Source organism: Falco punctatus (assembly GCF_963210335.1).
Source record: "Falco punctatus genome assembly, chromosome: 4".
Taxonomy (NCBI): domain Eukaryota; kingdom Metazoa; phylum Chordata; class Aves; order Falconiformes; family Falconidae; genus Falco; species Falco punctatus.
In genome coordinates, this window is record NC_137583.1 from 25,170,998 (window position 1) to 25,190,677 (window position 19,680).

Below are 19,680 nucleotides of genomic sequence, written 5' to 3' on the forward strand. Positions count from 1 at the left end.
CTCACTAAGGCTGGCTGAATATCTGGTTTACGGCTAGAATGTGAACACTTGCAGCTGGCACTGCTGCTCAGGTTTTGCCCCTTCTCTGGACACACAAGCGTTCATCTGACAGCGCCAGGTCATAAGCAGCTACACTCAATGGGACAGGCAGTGCTCCCACAGTATCGGGAAGGAGTAGGACAAGACTTCTGGGGCAATGCCAGCTTACGTCTGAAGTGTTGAAAAAACTACCACCTTAAGGCTCTTTTAGTCTCTAGTATTAGCACTGTGCTCTCCAGTTTTATGTAAGGATGCTTTTTCCTTAAGAGTGACTTGGAAAAAAGACAAGGACTAGATATTGCCAGGTGCCAGAATGGAACAGCAGCATATCTTTCCACTGTAGAAATGTGTGACACTGCAGAAGGCAAAGTGCCAGCAGTTCAGCTGATGGTTAATCAAAGTATGAGTAACTGCAATTAAACCGTGGATTAACATAATTATGTTTCTAGGCCTTAACACTAGTAACATTTTCTGTATAGGAGCTTGATATCTTGCTTTAGCTTTTATTTTTTTAAACGCATCAAACCTTTGGGTAGCACCATCCCTCATTGTTTATGTAACTCTCATTTTTACTGTTAGGAAATCCAAGTAGAAGATAACACTAACCTGGTGTTCCAGTATAATTTGAAGCAGTGTCCTAGCAGTGCCCTTATAGAGAGTGTTTCCAATGTACACACACGTATGAGATGATGACCTAACAGATGCACTGTATGAGGAGACTGTATTAGAAACATCCCCCCAAAAAATGTTGCTGCAGCATCTGCTTTCCATTTACCCATCCAGATTCATTCATCATGCTGAAACAAGGGTTTGTTGGTTTGGGGTTTTTTTTAATCCACCTCTAACCTCTAGGTAAGGAAGAACATTCTCATGCTTAAGAATTCTCTTGTAAGAAGATGCCAGATGCGACTTTTTCTGATTTTTAATTTCTAGTATAATACTAACAGACTTTATGCTTCAGAGCTATGTCCACCAGAAACTGACAGAGAAGCTCGTATCAAGCGATCGTACATAGTGCCAGTATTTAACTGGAATAAACAGAACCTGTCCAGGCATCAGAACACAGGACTGAAATGCAGCCTTTCTGAAACTGGGAAATTTAACTAAGTCAGGATCTTCCACATCAACCTATAAAAAAATCAGAACAATCATCAGTAGAATGTCTTTACTCAAATATGATTTGATAAAGCAACGTTAGTAAAATTTCAGGCAACTATTTACCTGACTAGTGTTGTGAAGAATTTGGCTTTCATGTGGGTACAGGTTTTCTGAATCTTGTGGTGAATACAGACGGATGTACTTTCTTCCAAATACCTGTATTATTACAATAAATGTTTTCCATCTGTCATTAACCTGCATGTTATTAGAAACTCTGGGCCACAGCTGGCATTTAACAGCAAAATATACCCGATTGCAAGAAAAATAATTACCTTTGTTATTAATAAACAGACACTGCTATAATAAAAAGTTAAATCAGACTATTGGAATTCAAGTACCCGTTCCCTTGGAGCAAGTAAGCATTTGATACACCAGGAAATGCCTTTAACCAAGTTACTTTAAATTCAAAGTTTAAGGCACCCAACTTATATACAATGTTATTTGGGCTCTACAGAGCTAGAAAAGTGATTTGAAGAACTGAGAATAAGGAGTTTGAGTCTTCAGTGCAGTTCATGTCAGCAGCCAGAGGTGACAGCTAAGAGTGACTCCTAAGCTTCCATATACTCCTTTAGCCCTTATCTCCGTGCTGTCATTAAATCAGTTCTTCTGCTGGAGTGCTTAATTGAAAGACTAGAATTGATAAGGCATGGGGCTGACCGACCTGAACACTACACTGCACTGCAGGTTGGTGCCTAGAATGAAGTGGCAGAACAAACGAGTCAAAGCCAATTCCTGCACCGACACCAGTGAAATGCCTGCTGAAGGCACAGGGCAAACATTCATGCTGCTTGGGCCAGGATATAAGATTCCTTCAAGGGCCAGGCAAGATCATACTTGTTTGGAAGTACTGTATTAAAGGGCAAGTCAGTACCCTGACTAGCCACAGCACCCTGGACTGGCATGCTACCAAACTATTCCTAACCAAGCCGCTTTTCCTCCAGCTTAACATCCCTTCCCATGTAACAGAACAGGATTTCCTGAAATCTTACCAACACCCAAGTTGTAATGCTAGAGTTTATGTTGCTTCAAGGACAGCACATAAAGGCTGGACAAGTACCAATGCATTCCTGCCCCGTCCCATTCTTTACGATCGCTGGTTAAACTACTGGAGCATTGATCTGAGTAACTGTGGCTGTCCATGTGTTTTTAGGATGCCTTCCATACCCCAAAGGGATTATGGATATTAATTAGCTCTCTAAAGAACCAAGTTAAGCACTATTTTTGGTGATGTAGAGAAGTAAAGAAAATCGGTTATTGCTCCAACAGCATGAATCCTTGAATTTCTTTTGGAGGGTTGGTGTTACCCTGGACCGCCATGAGCTGTTAATGGCTCCTTCCTTCACTTGCCTCGCTGGCTTAAGGCCTTGTGTATTGCAAAGGTGAATGTGCAAGTTAATGGGCAACACTGCCTGCATCTCCAGATACTGGTTTCCTCATTAATGGAAATATGATGATCTCTGCAGCAGCTACCACCGGCCAGTAGGGATCATTCCACCTTGTCACCTGTACTTGTGCCTCCCTGTATTCCACAGCCACAGTTTAAATGGCATCAAGAAGCAGGGCAGTTTTGATTGAAAACTGAAAACTGTCAGATCAGCTGCTGTTCAGATTACAGACTCTTTTACAGCACTGGCAGATAATACCCCATGGCTCAGGCAGAAGAATACAAATTCTGAAGTTTTTAAGGGAAGTATCTTTTCCCAGTCCAACAACTTCTGTAACTGACTTGCACCTAAAAAAATTCCCCTCAAGCTTTACATAGTGTTTATAGTAGGATACTTCACCTTCAGAATCCAGTTGTCTGTGTGTGTGTCTATGTGGGGCAGGTTAGCAGGGAAGAGAAATACAGTACCTACATAATTGCACAGCAGTTGTAAAAACCCACTTTAAGAAGGCCTGAATGAAGCCCCAGTTCTAAGTGAAAACAAGGTTAGCAAGATGCAACTGTTTGGGACAGAGGAACTAAGGCTCAACCCATAAATAAGCACAAGTAAAAGTACTCAAGGTCATGATCCTACTGGAAAATGTTTGAAAGTGTAAGCCATATTTTTTTAAAGAGTCTGATGGGATAGAGGAAGAAATGGCGATCTCCTTCCAGTAAGCTAAAAACCCCTCAGTGTTTGAAGAAGTACAGCTGTCAGCTGGACCAGGAATACATCTTTGGACTTGTACAGCGCTTACCACACAGGGCCCCATGTTTTTACTGTGTTACTCTGCACTAAAAGTCATCATCAAGAAGCCTATCACCAGTAGCTCACTTGGCAGCAATGACGTCACAATGCAAGTAGTATTTCATCTGCCTCTCCATGCATGCACAAGCAGGTATTTTACTAAGTAACGTGAAGTGGATTAAAGTATGCACCTAAGTCCATCCCAAAATTTTGCTGTTCCAGAAAAGGAAGCTCCTTGGTATGCTATGATAGGATCCAGGTTCTTCCCAACTTTGTTGCAAATTCCTTGTGTGACCTTGGAAAAGCTGCTGCTTGTGATCTCCATTTCTCATCTGTAAAATGAGGGTAAGTAATGGTCTACCTCAATGAGGAGCACTTGCGGCCTACAAGATTACACTGACTATCAAGTTGCAGTAGTGACAAATGCAATAGAGTAACAAAATAATACCTGCATATCCTCTGTCCTTCAATTGTTCATCAAGTTGTCTGCTACCCTTGTCTCTAACACTTACATACCATAAGCATTTTTTCTAAGGTATAGAATGGCATGTGTAAAGTAAGTAGAGTACAGACCTGAGCCAAAAAATTTTGCTGGGGATCCTGATGAAGAGGTGAGATAGTGCCTTCTGGACCAAACCAAGCATTAATAGTGATGTCATCTTCTTCCCCTTCCCCCAGGCAGCAGTAATCAGGGATACTGATATCCTCTTTCAATTCTGGGATCTATTCCCATAAAGAAATAAACATTAGAAAGGGTATGTGCTGACTTGCCAAAGGTATGCAATTCTTAGAACAGAGGAACATGGCTTGACACAAAGAAAACAAATGACCTGCTTATCCAGCACAGGCAGGAGAGAAGTAGCTGAATTGCTAAGAATCTGCAGGAAATGTCCTTACACTTTCTGTCCTAGCAAGCAGGTTCTGTTGGAAGGAGAGGTGGGAGAAAGAAAGAGGTTCCTCATTCTTCAGAGACCTTTTGCTTTAGCAGAAACCAGAGAAACCCGCAAGAATAAGAAGGTTTGCTGATCATGGAAAAGGAGCAGCTGATCTTTTATACACTAAGCTTGCTTCTCTGCCTCCCACCAACCTGATCTCTGGTTAGCTGGAATGACACTTCAGAATATGGTGACCATATCACCACTGAAGACTGTTTCCTGTCCAAACCTCTTCCCTGACCTACATATTCTTTGAGGAAATGCTGCTTTGCAGCTAGTATCCCTCTAAGCGTATGCTACATTGCACCGAAACAGTGCTAGGACTGAATGTCTTCACCTCCAAAGGGTTTTGTTCCCATGCCTTTCAGCCAAACTGAATGAACCCCTCCCTCTGTTCCTTTAAACTGTGGGAACAGAAACTTAAGAAATATCATAAATTCTCCATATGCCCCTTCTGTCTAGTACTAGACTTGCCATCATCAGTGAGGACCTGTGCTACAGAAGGAACACTTGACTGCAGAAAGATAAAAACATTCACTCAGTTTTACCTGATCGAAAAGCTGGTGCTGGGCAAGGTATCCTACACTGTTCTGAAATTACAGCAGAGAAAAAAAAAAAACAAACCACATAGTGACATACAGGGCAAGACTTCTGAGTCACAGTTGATTTACTTATAGGTGAGTAGAATCTACTTACAGGTAACATCCATTTCTAATGTCCTATTTGAGAATACTAGAATTGTTTCAACAGCTGACTAGTATAATGGGGTCTTCTGAAATAGTAACTTACAGCTACACTGAAATTGTAAGAGTATAGATATATCCCCACAATCAACAAATTATCTGGCTAAAGTTACTGGAAAAAAAACTAGCTATAATCCTGCAGAATCTCTGCATTTTTATAGCTAAACCCTGCTGGTATACAGACAAGTTCACCTTCACTCCCTGTATCTCTATATTCTATTCCAGACTGCACCGCAGACCAATCTGCAGTGGCACATGGTTCTTCCTGACAGAAGACTAGGAAACAGAGATGAGGGCTTCAGATCATGAGCTGTGAAAGTAAAATGACATTCAATTGCTAATCAACTTTCTATTTTTTTACGTGGCGCCATGTGAATTTGGATCTTGATCCCAGATCTCACTAAGCAGTTTAGTAACCAAGAGGAACAAAACAGCTGGGTGAAGGTCCCTTATCCTTAGAATCGACCATTCAGGCTTTTGCTGCAGAAGGTATCCAGCTATTCATCAGATTTTAGCTGTTGTACATTTCATTATATATAAAACTCAAGCCTAGCTTATTTGTAGCTTCAGATCTTGAAAATATGCCAAACCTTGTAATTCAGAGTTGTACTTATAACATACCCTCTCTCTTGACATCACCTGTAAGTGTATTTGTTCTAAGCAGAAATTCTGTACCAGTAACACACTGCTGTATTTGGAGATGAAACAGAATGACAGTAACAGACCTCATTCACAATATACTGGTTGATGAAGTCACTGACAGTCATGAGCTTCTGAGACCACTCCTCATCTGTGTATCGGGCACCCAGTTCCACAGGGACTGTGCGACACCCAGCAACTTGATAGAAATATTCCACACTGAAATAAAGAAAGTTCCATTAGCCTTTTATATCGCTTTTCTTACTCATTTGGAATGTAAGACAATCAATGAAAATCTAATCTTTTAGCATAATAAAACTCTACTACGATGAGTTTTTTATTCCTAAAACCAACCAGCAGAAGGTTGCAGAAGGCAGCAGAAAAGGATGCAAGCAGCAAAGAAATAAGCAGTCAAGTTTGTGTGTACATTATACCCCAACTATTTTGTTTCAAAACCTTGTCTACCTGAGTTAATTGTTGTTTCCTTACGAGCTAAGGAGATTTAAGCTGTTAAGTCTTTTGACTAGGAACAGCTAATCTTTTTGCTGCCTGCTGCCACATTTGCTAAATGAGACATTGTATCTTTTTATGATTTATGCTAAATGAAATCTCTGTCAGTGCCAAAGTCTGTATGCAGGTGTCAATTAATGTCCAACCTGGCTAAAGTCAGAGGACTTACTTTGATGGGTGGTGTGTATCTCTCCATTGACAATGATATTAACTACGTGGACAGATTAATCTTTTTAAGTGTCTGAAGTTAAGCAGTGGAGTACTTTCCCTCAAAAAAGAATAAAATCCCTAAGAAATAGCAAGTGTGTTCAGTTAATGACCATTTTACCCTTGGTTATGGAACAAAAGCAATTGCTGCTCAAATAAACACGAGTGCTTTTTCCCTTTTAAGGAATCATGAGTTTCATCACACATATATTCAATTTGCAGTATTGGAAACACTGGTTCCATTGCTTACATTACACAAGTGGCATGATGTTATTACTCACTTCTGAATGGTGGCGTCTGAAACTCAACAAACACTGGACAAACACCAGTGCTTGCTCTTGTGAATGGAAAAGCCAGTTGCGCTCACAGACACACCTCTGAAATTCACTTTCCACCGCACTAATTACAGCAAGTTCTGACAGAGATGTAAACCCACCGACCTGTGTAACGTTGACCCAGCTAAGGCGCGAGCAGCTCCCTGCAACAGTGACCTGTCACACCACGTGTGCTCACCACTGCCGTCTGGCTGAGCGGCACGGGGCGCCCACCTGGGGGGGGTCCACAGCAGGGCCGCGGGCGGCACCTCAGCACCAGCCCAGCCGGGGTCGGCTCCCCCGGCGCACCCACCATGCGATACCTGGATGTCATGGTGCGCTCCCCCCATCCGTGGGGCAGCTTCTACAAAGCAAAGACAACCGGCAGCGGGAAGGTGCTGCTGACCGGCCACCCCGGTGGCACCTGCCTACCGCGAGGGTCCCACCGCTCCAGCAGACCGATCCTCGCCCTCACTGGGCCGGGACGGAAACTCTTACTTCTCACCTCCACTTCTTCATACAGGGCCAGTGGTCCATAACGCCCTCCAAGACCACCGGCTTCTGCGGGATCAGATAGTTGTCTCTGAAATGCTCGAGCGAAGGGCAGCGGAGGTGTGGAAGCGCATCTCCTGGCGGCACTGCCGGGGCCGGGGCGGGGGCGATCCGGGCCCTCTGGAACACAGGCGGCCCCTTCAGCTGTGCCAGCGGGGGCGCCCGCCCGCCCCCGGGAAAACAGCAGGACACGGGGGACCGCCGGCCCGGGGGGAGCCCGGCCTCGGCCCGCGGCGGGAGAACGGGGGTGGCCAGGGGGCGCGGGGGGGACCAGAAGAGAGCGGGCCGCGGGGTGGAACCCGAGGGGAGCGGGCCGGGGGGGAACCCGGCTGGGGGGTGAAGCCGGCGGGGTCGCCTCAGGGCCGCGGCGGTACCTTGGCGCTCCACGAGGCCGCGGCGCGCCGCTCCCCGCGCGGCAGGTGCGCCTGCAGGACGCGGACCAGGCGAGCGAGGACGTTGTCCAGGACAGCGGCGCCCATCAGCAGCCCCATGTCGCAGAGGCGGACGGCGGGCGCCAGCGGGCGGCCAGCAGCGACCTCGGCCAGCGCCCCGAAGAGGCAGCCGTAGGCGTACACCTGCCGCCAGGCCTTAACGACCTCCCGCCACGGCCCCGCGTTCAGCCTCTCCCAGGAGTAGTCGCGCAGGACGTCGCCCAGGCGCCGCAGCCCCGCCGCCGCCTCCCCGCCGGGCCGGCCCGCCGCGCCGTACAGCAGCCCGCGGGCCCGCCGCAGCAGCAGCAGGACGCAGTCCTCCACCTCGCCGCTCAGCGCCAAGGTCAGCCCCTCCTCGGCGCCGGGCAACAGCGCCCGCACCTCCGCCCACAGCGCGGGGCCGGCGGCCGGGCTCCCCGCCTCAGCAGCCGCCGCCGCCATGGCGCCCGGGCCTGCGCCGGGGGGGAGGGGCGGGGGCGGGGCGGGGGCGGGGCCGCGTGCTTTCCCGGGCGGCCCGGCCGTTCGTCCCGGCGGCTGGGCCCTCACCGCAGGGCCCCGTGCGGTGCGGGGGGGGGCCGGCCTGGAGACATCCTCTGGCTTAAAACAGTGCTCGCTTCTGGGTTCCTTGTAGCCCAGACCTGCCTTATCGCCCGGTTCGTCACGTAACTGGTTCTGCCCGTGCAGATGTAAGGAAGGGGGCGATGGGCGTGCGGGTGGGTGAGGGCAGCGGGGCCGTTCCCTCCGGTGGCCTTGCTGGCTTTTTGCTGGGGTAACGGCTCTGAAACTGAGCCCTGGGTCTCCGTGAGCAGTGTGGGGTCGCCAAAACTCGGGGTCATTTGGGCTCCTGGGCAGCCAGCCCACCGGAATTTGGTAATTGCATGAGTGATGCAGCTGTTTGCATCGAAGGGGAACGTATAAATCCAATGTCATTTTCTTTCAACTGTAGCTTACTTGTTAACCGTACGGCGATAGTATGAGGAAGGTGGCTTCTGTCACTTTGGAAATTTCTGTGTTCCAAAAGTGGGACAGCTGTTAACAGGTAGATGACTCCTGGAAGATGGGAGATACACAAATCTTTGTTGATCTTAAGTATTAAGGAAGAAGGCCTGTCTGGGTGCTGATCTGAGCAGCCTGACAGGACCTGAGAAGCATGGGGGATGAATGCTGCTGCCAGGCAGTGTCCTTTTCGTGGTTTATGCTGCATGGGTTTAATCAGTGCTTAAGACATGCTTCCCGTATGGAATATGCACCTCAGTCTTCTAACACGCTTTGCGTGGCATCTTTCATCCCCGGCTTGCTTTCATAATGTGCCCTGAATGTGTTTCTTTCTGCAAAGAAAATGCTATTTTACTTAAAATTCAGCAACTCAGAGGAATGTCTTAACATTGGGAATCAAAATCTAAAGCAACATAACAAGAAATGAGGAATTTTTAACTCAGAAAAAAGTGCCTCTTGTCTGGGGCTGAAATCTTCAGACTTGATGAAAATCTTATGTTTACAGAAAAATTTAAATTTGTCACCTTTCGTACTGAGAGAACACTCACTCTTCTTTGTCCTATGCTCAGTCAGTAGTGCTTTCCAAAAAAAAAGAGTTGATTTGAGTCCTCCTGTCACTGCTGCTGCTTGCGACTCGACCCCATTCCCCAGCTGTCTTGCTCGAATGACTTCCACTTCTGTCACACCTTAGACTTGATGCTGTGGCTTATCATGCTGGCACATCTATTCTCTGCCTTCTAACTGCCTTTCTCTTGGCACCTCTAAGTTTGTCCTGTGACTGTGTGATTTTAGCAGCATCATTTAGAATTTTATCCTCCTTGATTGCTAAATGTTAATATATGCTGCTATAGGAGGAAGTGTTTAACTGGAAAGGAAAACTTATTAGACCTTGTGTTCGATACTTGTAATTTATGATGATGCTACCAAGTGTTGCTAATCTTGTGCTTACAGACTCTCCAGTTTTTATTGCTGTTTATATTAACTTATTCCTCTTTAAGCTGGTTAATACAATTCTGGTTAAATCATAGTTTTCCTAGTTTAAATATTAGGAATATTTTCAAAAATTACATGTCGAAGATTTGGATTTTCTTTCTGGTATTTTAAATAACACTAAGTTCTGAACATGTAATCTAGCGCAACAGTGGGGCATTAAGGCCATGGTAAACTTTATGAGTTTTACTGTAGGTGAAGAACCAATTGGGAGTAGATCTTAGTTTTTGGGTGTTCAGAGAGGTTCAGCATTTATCTTTGAGCGTGCGCTGGAAGACAATTATTCCTGGTCAGTCATATTTAGGTACAACAGTTGAATGCTGACATAGCATCAGTAGTCTTGAAAGGGCTGAGCTGTATGTCTGCTAAGCTAATCAAGACAGGTTTTCAGGTGAGTGCTCAGTCATGTTGTAGTGTGTTTGGCCTTTAGGAGGAAGATCCACTAAAAGCCCATAATACCATACTGCATATTAGCAATTTGGTTGAAATTGTTTTTATTGAAAAAACAAAACAGAACAGATTTGCAAGAGCTGAAGTGGGAAGTTTTGAAGTTTTGGTATCAGAGTAATTAACCTGCAGTACATGCATACTGGTTTTGAAATGTCTGTAAACTAATGCAGCTTTTTTTTTTTTTTTTTTTTTTTGTGAGCTGTCTGACCAAGGAAGCGGATGACTTTAGTGCTAGACATTTCCATTTTAAGTCCACAGGAGATCATTTAATTCCTGCTGCCAAGGAACAAAGATTGTTGTTATCTGTGTAACCTGCAGAAATTGATGGGGAAGAGTTCTGTTTCCCTGTGGATTATGCCACCATCACTGAAACTTGTGCTGTTTTCATCAGAAGTCATTTTTTTAAGGATTGTGGAAGCCAAACTGCCTAACCTTGCAGAAAGATATCCCTCTTAAAATGTGGAGGAAAAGTTGGTACCAGGATTTTTTTTCCCTGCTGCTTCCTGCGTTACGGTCTGCAAAGCACTTTTTATTCTTTTATATTCTGTGTATTTTTAAAATATGCTTCAGACAGCTCACTTCCTCCTAGCACTGACATTCAGAAAGAAATTACCTTTTTTTTAAAAAAAAAAAAAGCTAATAAACAGGCACACAATTAAGAGAGATAATAAAGTCTGATAAACCATCTGTATTTCTCTCTTCTGCTTGCAGTCATAGATTCCAGGACCCATGGTGACCTGATGTTACCTTGTCTGCCACTGGTGGAAAAGTGATTAGTTATACCGAATAATAAAAAATGCTCTGTATCTTACCTTGCCTTTGTCTTTATTGGAAAGAGCAGGTGTTTGACCTGTTCATAATTTAATTATTTATTGGTAACAATACTCTTTTTTATAACACTTTCTTCATTTACTAATTTGAATTAATGAAAAAAGTCCTATGATTGTTTTCTGGATTTTATTAAAATGACATCAAGACACACGCTTAGTGATTCACCACTTGAGTCCTAAATAGGACATTTTTACTGGGTGGATCAATTTTTAAAATGACAGCATCTGCTTGCTTGTACACATTTATTTATGGTTCTTCCCCAGGCGAGTATAGCAGGAGTCTGGTGAGTAATAACCAGCTGTTGGAATTAGCAAATAGGGAAGGCAGTTACTTGATCTGTGAAGGAGTGTGGGAGCCAAGGCCAGAAGTAATAAAAACTAAACAGATGCCCCAAATATATAAACCCAAGTAGGGATGTGTAAATTACTTGCACTGCTGATGGGCAAAATAGTGTCAGGTGGTTTGACTTTGTCTGGAGTTTTTATTAAAGATGAAACCCTCTCCACCACTGTGTCACACATGGAGAGCATCCTAGGTCTCATTCTAGCATCTCTGCAGTGGTGGGCCAGCAAGAGCAATGGCATGTAAGCACAGCAGCTCGCTCTGGTGGCTGCTGTCCGCTGCCTCTCGGATATATTAGCAGAATGGGCAACAGCGGATCATGTGAGGAAACTGCTGTTGGTCCACCTTGTCTCAAATCCCAGGTGTGCTGTGACTCAGGTCCTTTCTGGCGCTCTTATGAGGGGAGTTCTTGTACTGAGTAGTTTCTTGGATAATCACTGCAGGAGCACAACAGCAGCACTGAAGATTCTCCAGCTCCTCAGGACTTCAAGCTGCCACTCGGCTCCTCAGGAATGCCCAGGTCCCTTTTTGGCAGCCTGGCACTCTGGAATTACTAAGGGAGGTGGTCCGTCTCCTTGTTACCTGTGCTTTGCAGCCTAGAGCCATGAGAAGATGCTTTCTGTGGGACTTCTGCCCTTATCCTGACAGTTGATGAAGCCCATCCTGAAGTAACTTGCAGCTTGAGGGGGAAAGCCTGTCCTGAGAATTAGTGTTTCCTTCCACTGTGACTTTCGGCAGTGATGGTTTCCTAAGCTGGAATTTACATTGTGCTCATCACAGTTACTGCAGTTGCTCTTAAATAAAAGCAAATTTATGACAATAAATGAAAAATTTACATTCTTGATACATCTCTTTCCCATTTTGTAAAGAAGAAAATAAACCAAGGTGAAACTATGGAAGTTATGTTGAAGATTTTGTAACATTTCATGACATTTTGATGGTTGCCACAGTATTTTATAAGTCCTGTATCTTCAGAAATATTAATTTTATATGCATCTTATTAAGCTTACACTACAGCTTGCCATTAGGCTGCCATAAATTGTGTCTCTGTGATATGTAAAGGTGAGACCCTAAAACACATTAGCCTTTAAATGGTATTTGGCTAATTATTTGTAGAAAGGAAAGAGGGTCTAGCAGTAACTGTAGGGGGCTGTTAAAGGACTCTGTAGTCACGTCAGGTGAGCAAGGATCCAGAATTTTATGATGCCTTTGCAAGTGGAAAGTGTAAAGGTTCAAAAACAACCTGCAAGAGGAAGCCTATTGAGTCCAGGGCATGAGGGGCGAGGTGGCCCTTGCAGAGATCCAAGGTTTGTAGCTGCATTTTTAACAACCAGGTGTTTTTGTAATGGGTAGTAATTGCAGTTGTGAGTTGGAGTTGGGGTCTGTCAGGCTTCTAGTATAAATTAACTTCTCCACTTCTCAAACCCTCATAGGATTAATTCCCTTCCTATATTAGTGTAGGCAGTTGCACTTAAGATGGTGTTGACACCTTCCATGGGAAATGCCGAATTCTGAGTGCTGCAGGAGTGAGTTGGGGCAGCTGGATAACATATTCTGATAATTCATACCTCATAACTGTCCTTTGGGGTTCCAGCTCCTGTCAGCTCTGCTCTCTTTGTTAGGCCTGTGTACTGTTACATAAACCAAACTAGTTATGTTTGTTAGTGCTAGTTAGGTGCCAGGTCTTTAATTGTTTGTTTCCTAAACTTACTTAAATTTTTGGAATTATATCAGGATATAACGTATGCTTGCACATTAAACCACACAATATTTAAATGTAATAGTATAGCCAATTTTATAGAAGATTTTCAAGTAGAATATATTAACAGGTTATTATCAGGCTTATTATCCTTTGTTCTAGTAGAAGCAAAATGACTGACAGGCAGGAGCACAGTTTTCCTAGGAAAGGAGCTCTTTCTCTAACTATACAAAGGTTTAAAACCTGCTAATCTGTATTCATAACTATTTCAAATATATGTGCATTTAGCTGTACCTTTGGTTGTGTATCATCCGTGTTCTGTTTTGTCATGTTAATTACCTGTACGTTATGTCTTCCGTTGCATATCATTAATTATTGTGCTGTTAGAGATTAATTTTTGTTTATCTTTGAAAGTACAAGTTCTTGTAGGAACATATATAGTGCTAAAACCACTGTGTTTATTTTACACACATTTAAAAACTACTGCAAGGTTAATTATTCTGATTACTTAATAAGCAAGTATGGAATTTAAAAGGTTTTGATTGGACTTCATATATTAAAGTAGACATTATATGTGCATTTTATGTTCATGCCCCAGGTTTAAATTCTCTTACAAAGGCTAACAGATTTTCAGCTAGAACTTAAAATTCTAGTTGATTTTATTAGTTTGCCCATTTATAAAGAAGGCCTTAGTATAACTAAGTGTGTCAATGGTGTTAAAGGGCTATGTAGAGGAATTGTAGAGGAATAAAGCTGGATTAATTAACAATATACAGCTGTGGGCTGGCTTCAGGGGGGTGGGTTGGCTGATGTGGATCAGGTGCAGCTGTGGCTGGTTCCTGCTAAGTAGTTAAATAGCTCTAAGGGGTGTATGGGGGAGGAGCAGGTAATGGAGGGAGACCTGGAAGAAACAGAGGGAGGGGGGAGAGAGTGTCCTGGATGGAGGAGAGACTGCCCTGGATGGAGGAGAGACAAGGAGAGGGATGCAGCAGAGGCAAGAAGTGGGCTGGGCTGAAGTGTGTGAAGAAACAGCACGGACAGTAGATGAACGGTTGAACCCTTGTGGGGGATGGGTGGCCGTGCTGGGGCAAGGCGCAGGGACTACTTACTGAAGTTAACCTGGTGTGGGATGGTAAAAGCCTTGTTGCAGCCGGCTAGTTTGGAGAGTGCTGCGACAGGGCTGTGAATATTATTTAGTGTCCTTGTTCTCTGAGACAGCATTTCCAGCAGCTGATCTCAGCTGAACTGGCACCTGTAGGTTCCTTGTTCTGTGGTGCGGGAAAGCTGTTGGGTTTGACGTTGGTGCTCTGGTGGTTTGCCTGCAGGACTGGTGTCTAGGTGCTGCGCTGCCAAGGGCACCAGCAGCTCTGCCACGCTGGGGTGACTGGCTGTATGCGGGCAGGGACTGTTGCTGACAAATGTGGTGCTTCTGTGAGGTGATGGCAGCCAGTGCCCCTCCAGTCATCTGCATCAGGAATGTGCTGTCAGGACTGGCCTGGGTGGTGTGTGCCTTTACTAGCCGTGGCAGCAGAAAAGTGCCTGGCAGCGTAGGCATGGCCTGTGCAGCCTGGGGCAGGGATGGAGCACAGGAAAGGCTGGTGGTGCTGCTGCTGTGCCATGTGTGCCTTAGGGAAGTAGACTGTTTCTGCTTTTAGGAGTGGTTGGCTGGTACCTTCATGACCAATATACTCATTCAACACTTCTCCACATCCTGCCCTGGGCCTGCCCCACCTCCCCCCCCCAAAAAAAAAGAAAGTGAAAATGGGAGGTAAGATGCCCTCTGGTACCTAGATGGGAGTGTAAATTGATGATAGCCATAAGAGCATTCGTTATGGCTGACTCTAATTTTCCATTACAGGTGATGAGTGGTTGTCTCTGCCTCTGCAAGAGCAAAAGTATGAACACATAAGACTTTAAAGACTTCAAATGTCTTCCCTGGCTGCTTTCTTTTCTCCTGTGGACAGGAGATGAATGATTCTGATTAATAATATGTACAGAATTAGTTTTTATACAAAAGTTATTTTCTTCAGATAAGCAAGGTCTTCCTGCTCGAGAGTGACACAGCCGTGCATTTCGATTGTATCTTGGACCTGAGTGTAATTGTACAGCAAAAGCGTAATGACGGGTATGTCTTTATCAACCTGTTCCCTGCATTGTGTTTTTATCACTGCCATCTGCTCTGCTGAGAGTGGCAGCTGCCAGGTCTCACAAATAGTGCTGTCATGTACTTTCATGTAGAACAACATATTGTCATAATTTCTCTGATATTGCTAGATGGAATAACTTTAAGTGAGATAAGGTGACATTTTGCATGACACTTTGGAATGCATTTCATTGCAGTGTGTGTAGGACACACGGTGTTCTTTCTGGAGTAGGCTATAACAGCACACCCAGTTCTACTTTCAAAAATCACTGGAAAACACTTATTTTTCCAAAAACATTATGTAACATCCATCTGGGACATGTGTGTCGGTGCTGAGATGGAACTGAAACATAGTCAGTATTGCTTACATACGTAGCCTTAGTTACCTTTGCTGGATGGAGATTGTGTAAGTTTGGCTGTTTTTGAAATTTAGTTATTTCTTTTTTTTGCTTACATCAACTTGAATCTCTTTTGTATTTGCAAACATGTTCAGACAGCTCCTTCAACATTAAAAGGAACAAAAAAATCTTTACAACAAATCTTTTAAAAAAATCTTTATGGCAGTAAGTACCCTTTCTGTTGTCTCAGCTGGACCCTAGGTAGGAGGTTATATTTAGTCTGGGCCAGGTTCTGCTAGGTGTCCAGCACAAGCTGATCCTCTGAGCTCTCTTGAGTTGTTTGAGGGAGAGAGATCCATCTCAGCCTGAGATGGGATACTTCGAGTAGGCAAGCAAGTGGGCTAAATTGCTCTCTCTGGGTGTCTGTTTATCTCCTCAGGCTACAGAAGGAAGCTAAAAGACTAGCTCAGATGACCTTGCCTCTGCAGCAGATAAATGTAGGTGAGGTGAATCACGTACTGAATATATGCCAACCCATCCTCTTGTTCTGAGTGCCTGCCAAAATCTTGCTTGTGCACTAAGTGTAGGAAAATATTTGGTGTAATCCACCTTCACAGAGATATGCCTCTTCTTAAAAGTAATGAGGTACATCCTCTTTTATGTATTAATCTCATTCTTTTGGGTGTGTGCTTAGTGCAGTTTTTACTACTCGGGTAGTCCCAGTGATTTCTAGAGCAAGTGGCTGGCTAATCTCTTCTGTCATAGTCCCTATTGCTGCTTGCAAGGGACAAACTGCGAGGAAGGAAGAAAACGGTGTGTGACTGAGAATACACCTGTCTGTTCCATATACCTGTTATGTTACACTTATGTTAAACTGTGACACCAAATCTGTCTGCCTGCTGGAAATATTTACAAGGAAAACTGATTTGGGATATTTCTTCTTGCTAATGAGCACTGATAAGAAACAGCCTTTATGATATGGCAACCCCCCCTGTTGTGATAAAGAAGGTGGAATATGTATTTTGCATTCTTGCATCATTTTCTTTTTCAAGCGTGGTAAGATGTAAAATGCTGAACAGCTGATCAACAATATAATGGGGTGGAGGCAAAGAGACAGCTTGCTCGCTAGTTGGCCTGTTTGGAATGGTGCCATAGGTGGAAAGCTTCTGACAGGAGTGTGGAAGAAAGCCAGAGCATGGCTCCTTTATGTTTTTCTGCCTCATCTGAATGGATATGTAGCTTCAGCACTTCATCACTAGCCAAGCAGAGGCCATTTGAATTGTGAATAGTGTTCTCCCAATGGCAAACAGAAGAGAAGATGAGGCCAGACAAAAGTCTCTTGGCATTTAAATGAAGTTGTACACTCTGGAAATCTAAGCCTTGCCTGTTGTTCCAGTAGTGCATGTCAAGAGCTGATAAAGGCTCCTTGCACTGTACTGATCTTAAGCATGCCTGAGGTCACCTTTTTATCCTAAGGGTAGGCACGTGTTGTTTTCATTAATCACACTTTATATGTGTTTAAGAGGAAGAATATATTAAAAAAAAATATTTTTTTCCTTCCTCCCAAGATTTACAAATCTCATGTGAAACTTTGTTTGACTTATCCTCTAGACTAGGGCTATAAATGCTGCATGAATTTGTTTTTGTGCTCCATTTTAACTATATTTAGAAGTGTACACAGTTATTTGTGTTCATACATCACATTCTTATAATTGTTGGCTGTATTGACTTTTGTATGTGTGGATGTTTTTAAAAGATATTTTAAAGGCTTTGCTGGTGTTTGCATGTGTTTCAGAAATTAAATTTAGCCTGTGATTTTATTACCCTTTTTATTTAATTTATCTTAACTGTTGCTTTCAAGCTGTGAACCAGCTGTTGACTTTGAAAAAACATTGTTCAATTTGAAAGGAGCACTTTAAAGCTTAATGTAATGGCTGTAAGTAATCACTACAGCAATTATATTCTCTGGTGTTGTGCGTCACTATAATAATATTGGTGGTTGTGAGAAAATGCAGGAGAGAAACACATCAAGCTCAGACTTCTCAGTTTTGCTTGTGATGTGCATCACCTCTGTCTTTTGTATATAGCTTGGTGTTACTGCTTGACTTGCAGTAGAAAAACTGAAGCTCCTCTCCATTGTGGCTGTGTGCGCCCAGCCCGGGCTGCTCCTGAGCATTGCTCTCGGTTGTTCGCAGGCTGGACAAGTATTTTTACTTTCTCCGTAAGGGCAGGTGGAGGCTTTCGGCAGTGGCAGGAGCCCTTGCTTCTCTGCTGCCTCCGCCTGGCTAGTTCCAAGATGTTGCACTTGACGGAGAGTGGCATTTTGGTTTTGAATCTTCTTGAGCAGCTGCATACCCACTTTGTATGCTCCATACAGAGTCTGGCCAGGGTGGGAGTGCTTGGCATCCTGCAAAGTCAGATCATGCTCTCGTCGTGCTCCGGAATTGAGCAGCTACTTGCCATGTTGAGGAGAATTAGTAGAAATGGGTGTATTTTCCTCCACATTCAGAGAAGGAACATCCTCCATGTATTTGTGAGAAACCCTCTAGTTCAAACAGGCTAGAGCTCTTGGGGAAGAGAACTTTCTGGGTCACTGCAGTGAAGGTAAAAGAAGCAGCATGCACTCTGGATCTGTTCATGTTGTAACAATCCATGAAAATGCTGTGCAGCTTCCTCAGCCCTGGAAGTTCCCTCCATAATGATTTTAAAAGGAATGTAATATGCATCATCATGGGAGTGGGCTATGTTTCACAATGAGTCACCTAGCTATGCTTTACATGTAGCTTGTGTTTGGAAACTGTGGACTACATTGCTGCTCTGAAAAGGCAGCCCACCAGGTTGCACCGCTGTGCAGGACCTAGCCCCTTCTCTGCTTTTGCCAGTGTGTGTTGCACAGTGGGTTGAAGTCACCTACGGGGCTAAACCATCAGTCGCCATTATCGGCTTGTGAAGCAGCAATGCAGCTGGGGAAGACCCAGTAGGCAGGTTAGATTCAGCAATACACTAAACCTTCCTCAAATGTACTTTGTAGCAAGGTCCTTCAGCATACTGATCCAATGATGGGAGGATCTGAGCCAATTCAGTAGAGTGACTGTAACAGGAAGGCAAGTGTGCAGGAAGCCAGAGGCACGGAGAGCTTGGGACACATGTGAGACCAGGCTTACTACTAGGGCAAAATCGTTGGTGTTTGGTTGCCGTGGTTTTAAAGGAAAGATGCATTGGGAAGTGGGTTTTCTGTTGGCACTTGTAATGGATGGTAGTCATGGTGATACGATTGGGAGGATCCTCTGCTAAGAGGTAGTCCTGCTTTGGCATGGTAGTGCTCAGCTAGAATGGCCTGTACTTCACCTTCAAAGAAAAAAGTAAGATTAACATGAAAGTGAAAGCATACCCATGTGTGTCTGTAGGACATCTGCAGCAAAATGAACTTTGATGTAGCTTCCCATTTCTCTGCCTGTGTGTAGCACACAGGACAGCGAAAGCTGTCTGTATGTCTGTCACACACAGATCTGTGTGCTTCAGAGGTCGCGTGTATCCCTTCCAGACACATGTGGTAGAAGCTGGGTTGGCGAGCATGGGTTTGGGGCAAAGGGATAAAGACAGAATCCTCATTGTGACAAAGGCAATATGACATACGAGTTACATAAATATATGCATATAATGTATGTATAAATTAGATATTCAAAGAAGGTAACTGCTGGGATGAGACAGACATGGAACAGTGTGTTCTGGAAAGTTAAAAGCTTAGCCAGTGTCCCAAGGTATTTTTTAATGTAGCAGAATGAAATTCCTTTGGGTGCAGCAAATGAGACACATAAAGTGTAATGCCCTGTGAAATCACAAAGAGCCACTTTCAACAGATGGAAAAAACAACTTTAATAGAAAAACAAAAATTGATAGACTCTGCCTTTGATAATCCAAATACCAGGTTACACTTTAACAGTATCCATTACTGTCTATAAAGTGTATTTGAGTTGTTAAATGCATTTGCTGGTTTGTCACTATATAGAATTTAAAGTGATGAATCTTATATTCTTCTGTCTTCTTCACTCTAAGAAATTAAAGTCTGTGACAAATGGCTCCCAAGTTACACATGCTGTTTCACTCTGCTGTCTGCTGCACCTGTGCTGCTATTCTGAGTGTGGAACAGAACCCCTTGTTTTGAAGGTAGTTTTAGGAGTCCCTGTGGCAG

At 44.1% G+C, this 19,680-nt stretch overlaps 1 protein-coding gene and 1 long non-coding RNA gene across 5 annotated transcripts in view; one reads left to right on the forward strand and one right to left on the reverse strand.

The window, feature by feature from the left end:
- Positions 1-938: 938 nt before the first annotated feature.
- Positions 939-8,173, reverse strand: KDM8 (lysine demethylase 8). Of its 3 annotated transcripts, none has more exons than XM_080387647.1 (7): positions 7,643-8,169; positions 7,222-7,388; positions 5,772-5,904; positions 4,852-4,893; positions 3,942-4,091; positions 1,261-1,353; positions 939-1,167 (listed from the first exon to the last, which is right to left on the reverse strand). In XM_080387647.1, exons 1-7 carry the CDS (start codon positions 8,138-8,140, stop codon positions 1,003-1,005), a joined length of 1,248 nt encoding a protein of 415 aa, XP_080243773.1. In that variant the 5' UTR covers positions 8,141-8,169; the 3' UTR covers positions 939-1,002. The 3 variants fall into 3 exon arrangements, with proteins under 3 accessions (XP_080243773.1, XP_080243774.1, XP_080243775.1); XM_080387649.1 differs by lacking the exon at positions 939-1,167 and adding an exon at positions 3,560-3,700 and having other exon boundaries at positions 7,643-8,173; XM_080387648.1 differs by lacking the exon at positions 4,852-4,893.
- A 16-nt stretch (positions 8,174-8,189) lies between these two features.
- The window catches only part of LOC308063956, a 183,981-nt gene continuing 172,490 nt past the window's right edge, over positions 8,190-19,680 (forward strand). Inside the window, exons 1-2 of one of the 2 annotated variants that reach the window (XR_013928136.1) lie at positions 8,190-8,385; positions 8,646-12,152. This is a non-coding gene — a long non-coding RNA (uncharacterized lncRNA). Of the gene's footprint in view, positions 8,386-8,645; positions 12,153-19,680 lie in introns of those variants that run through there. The other variant, XR_013928137.1, reaches the window with a different exon arrangement.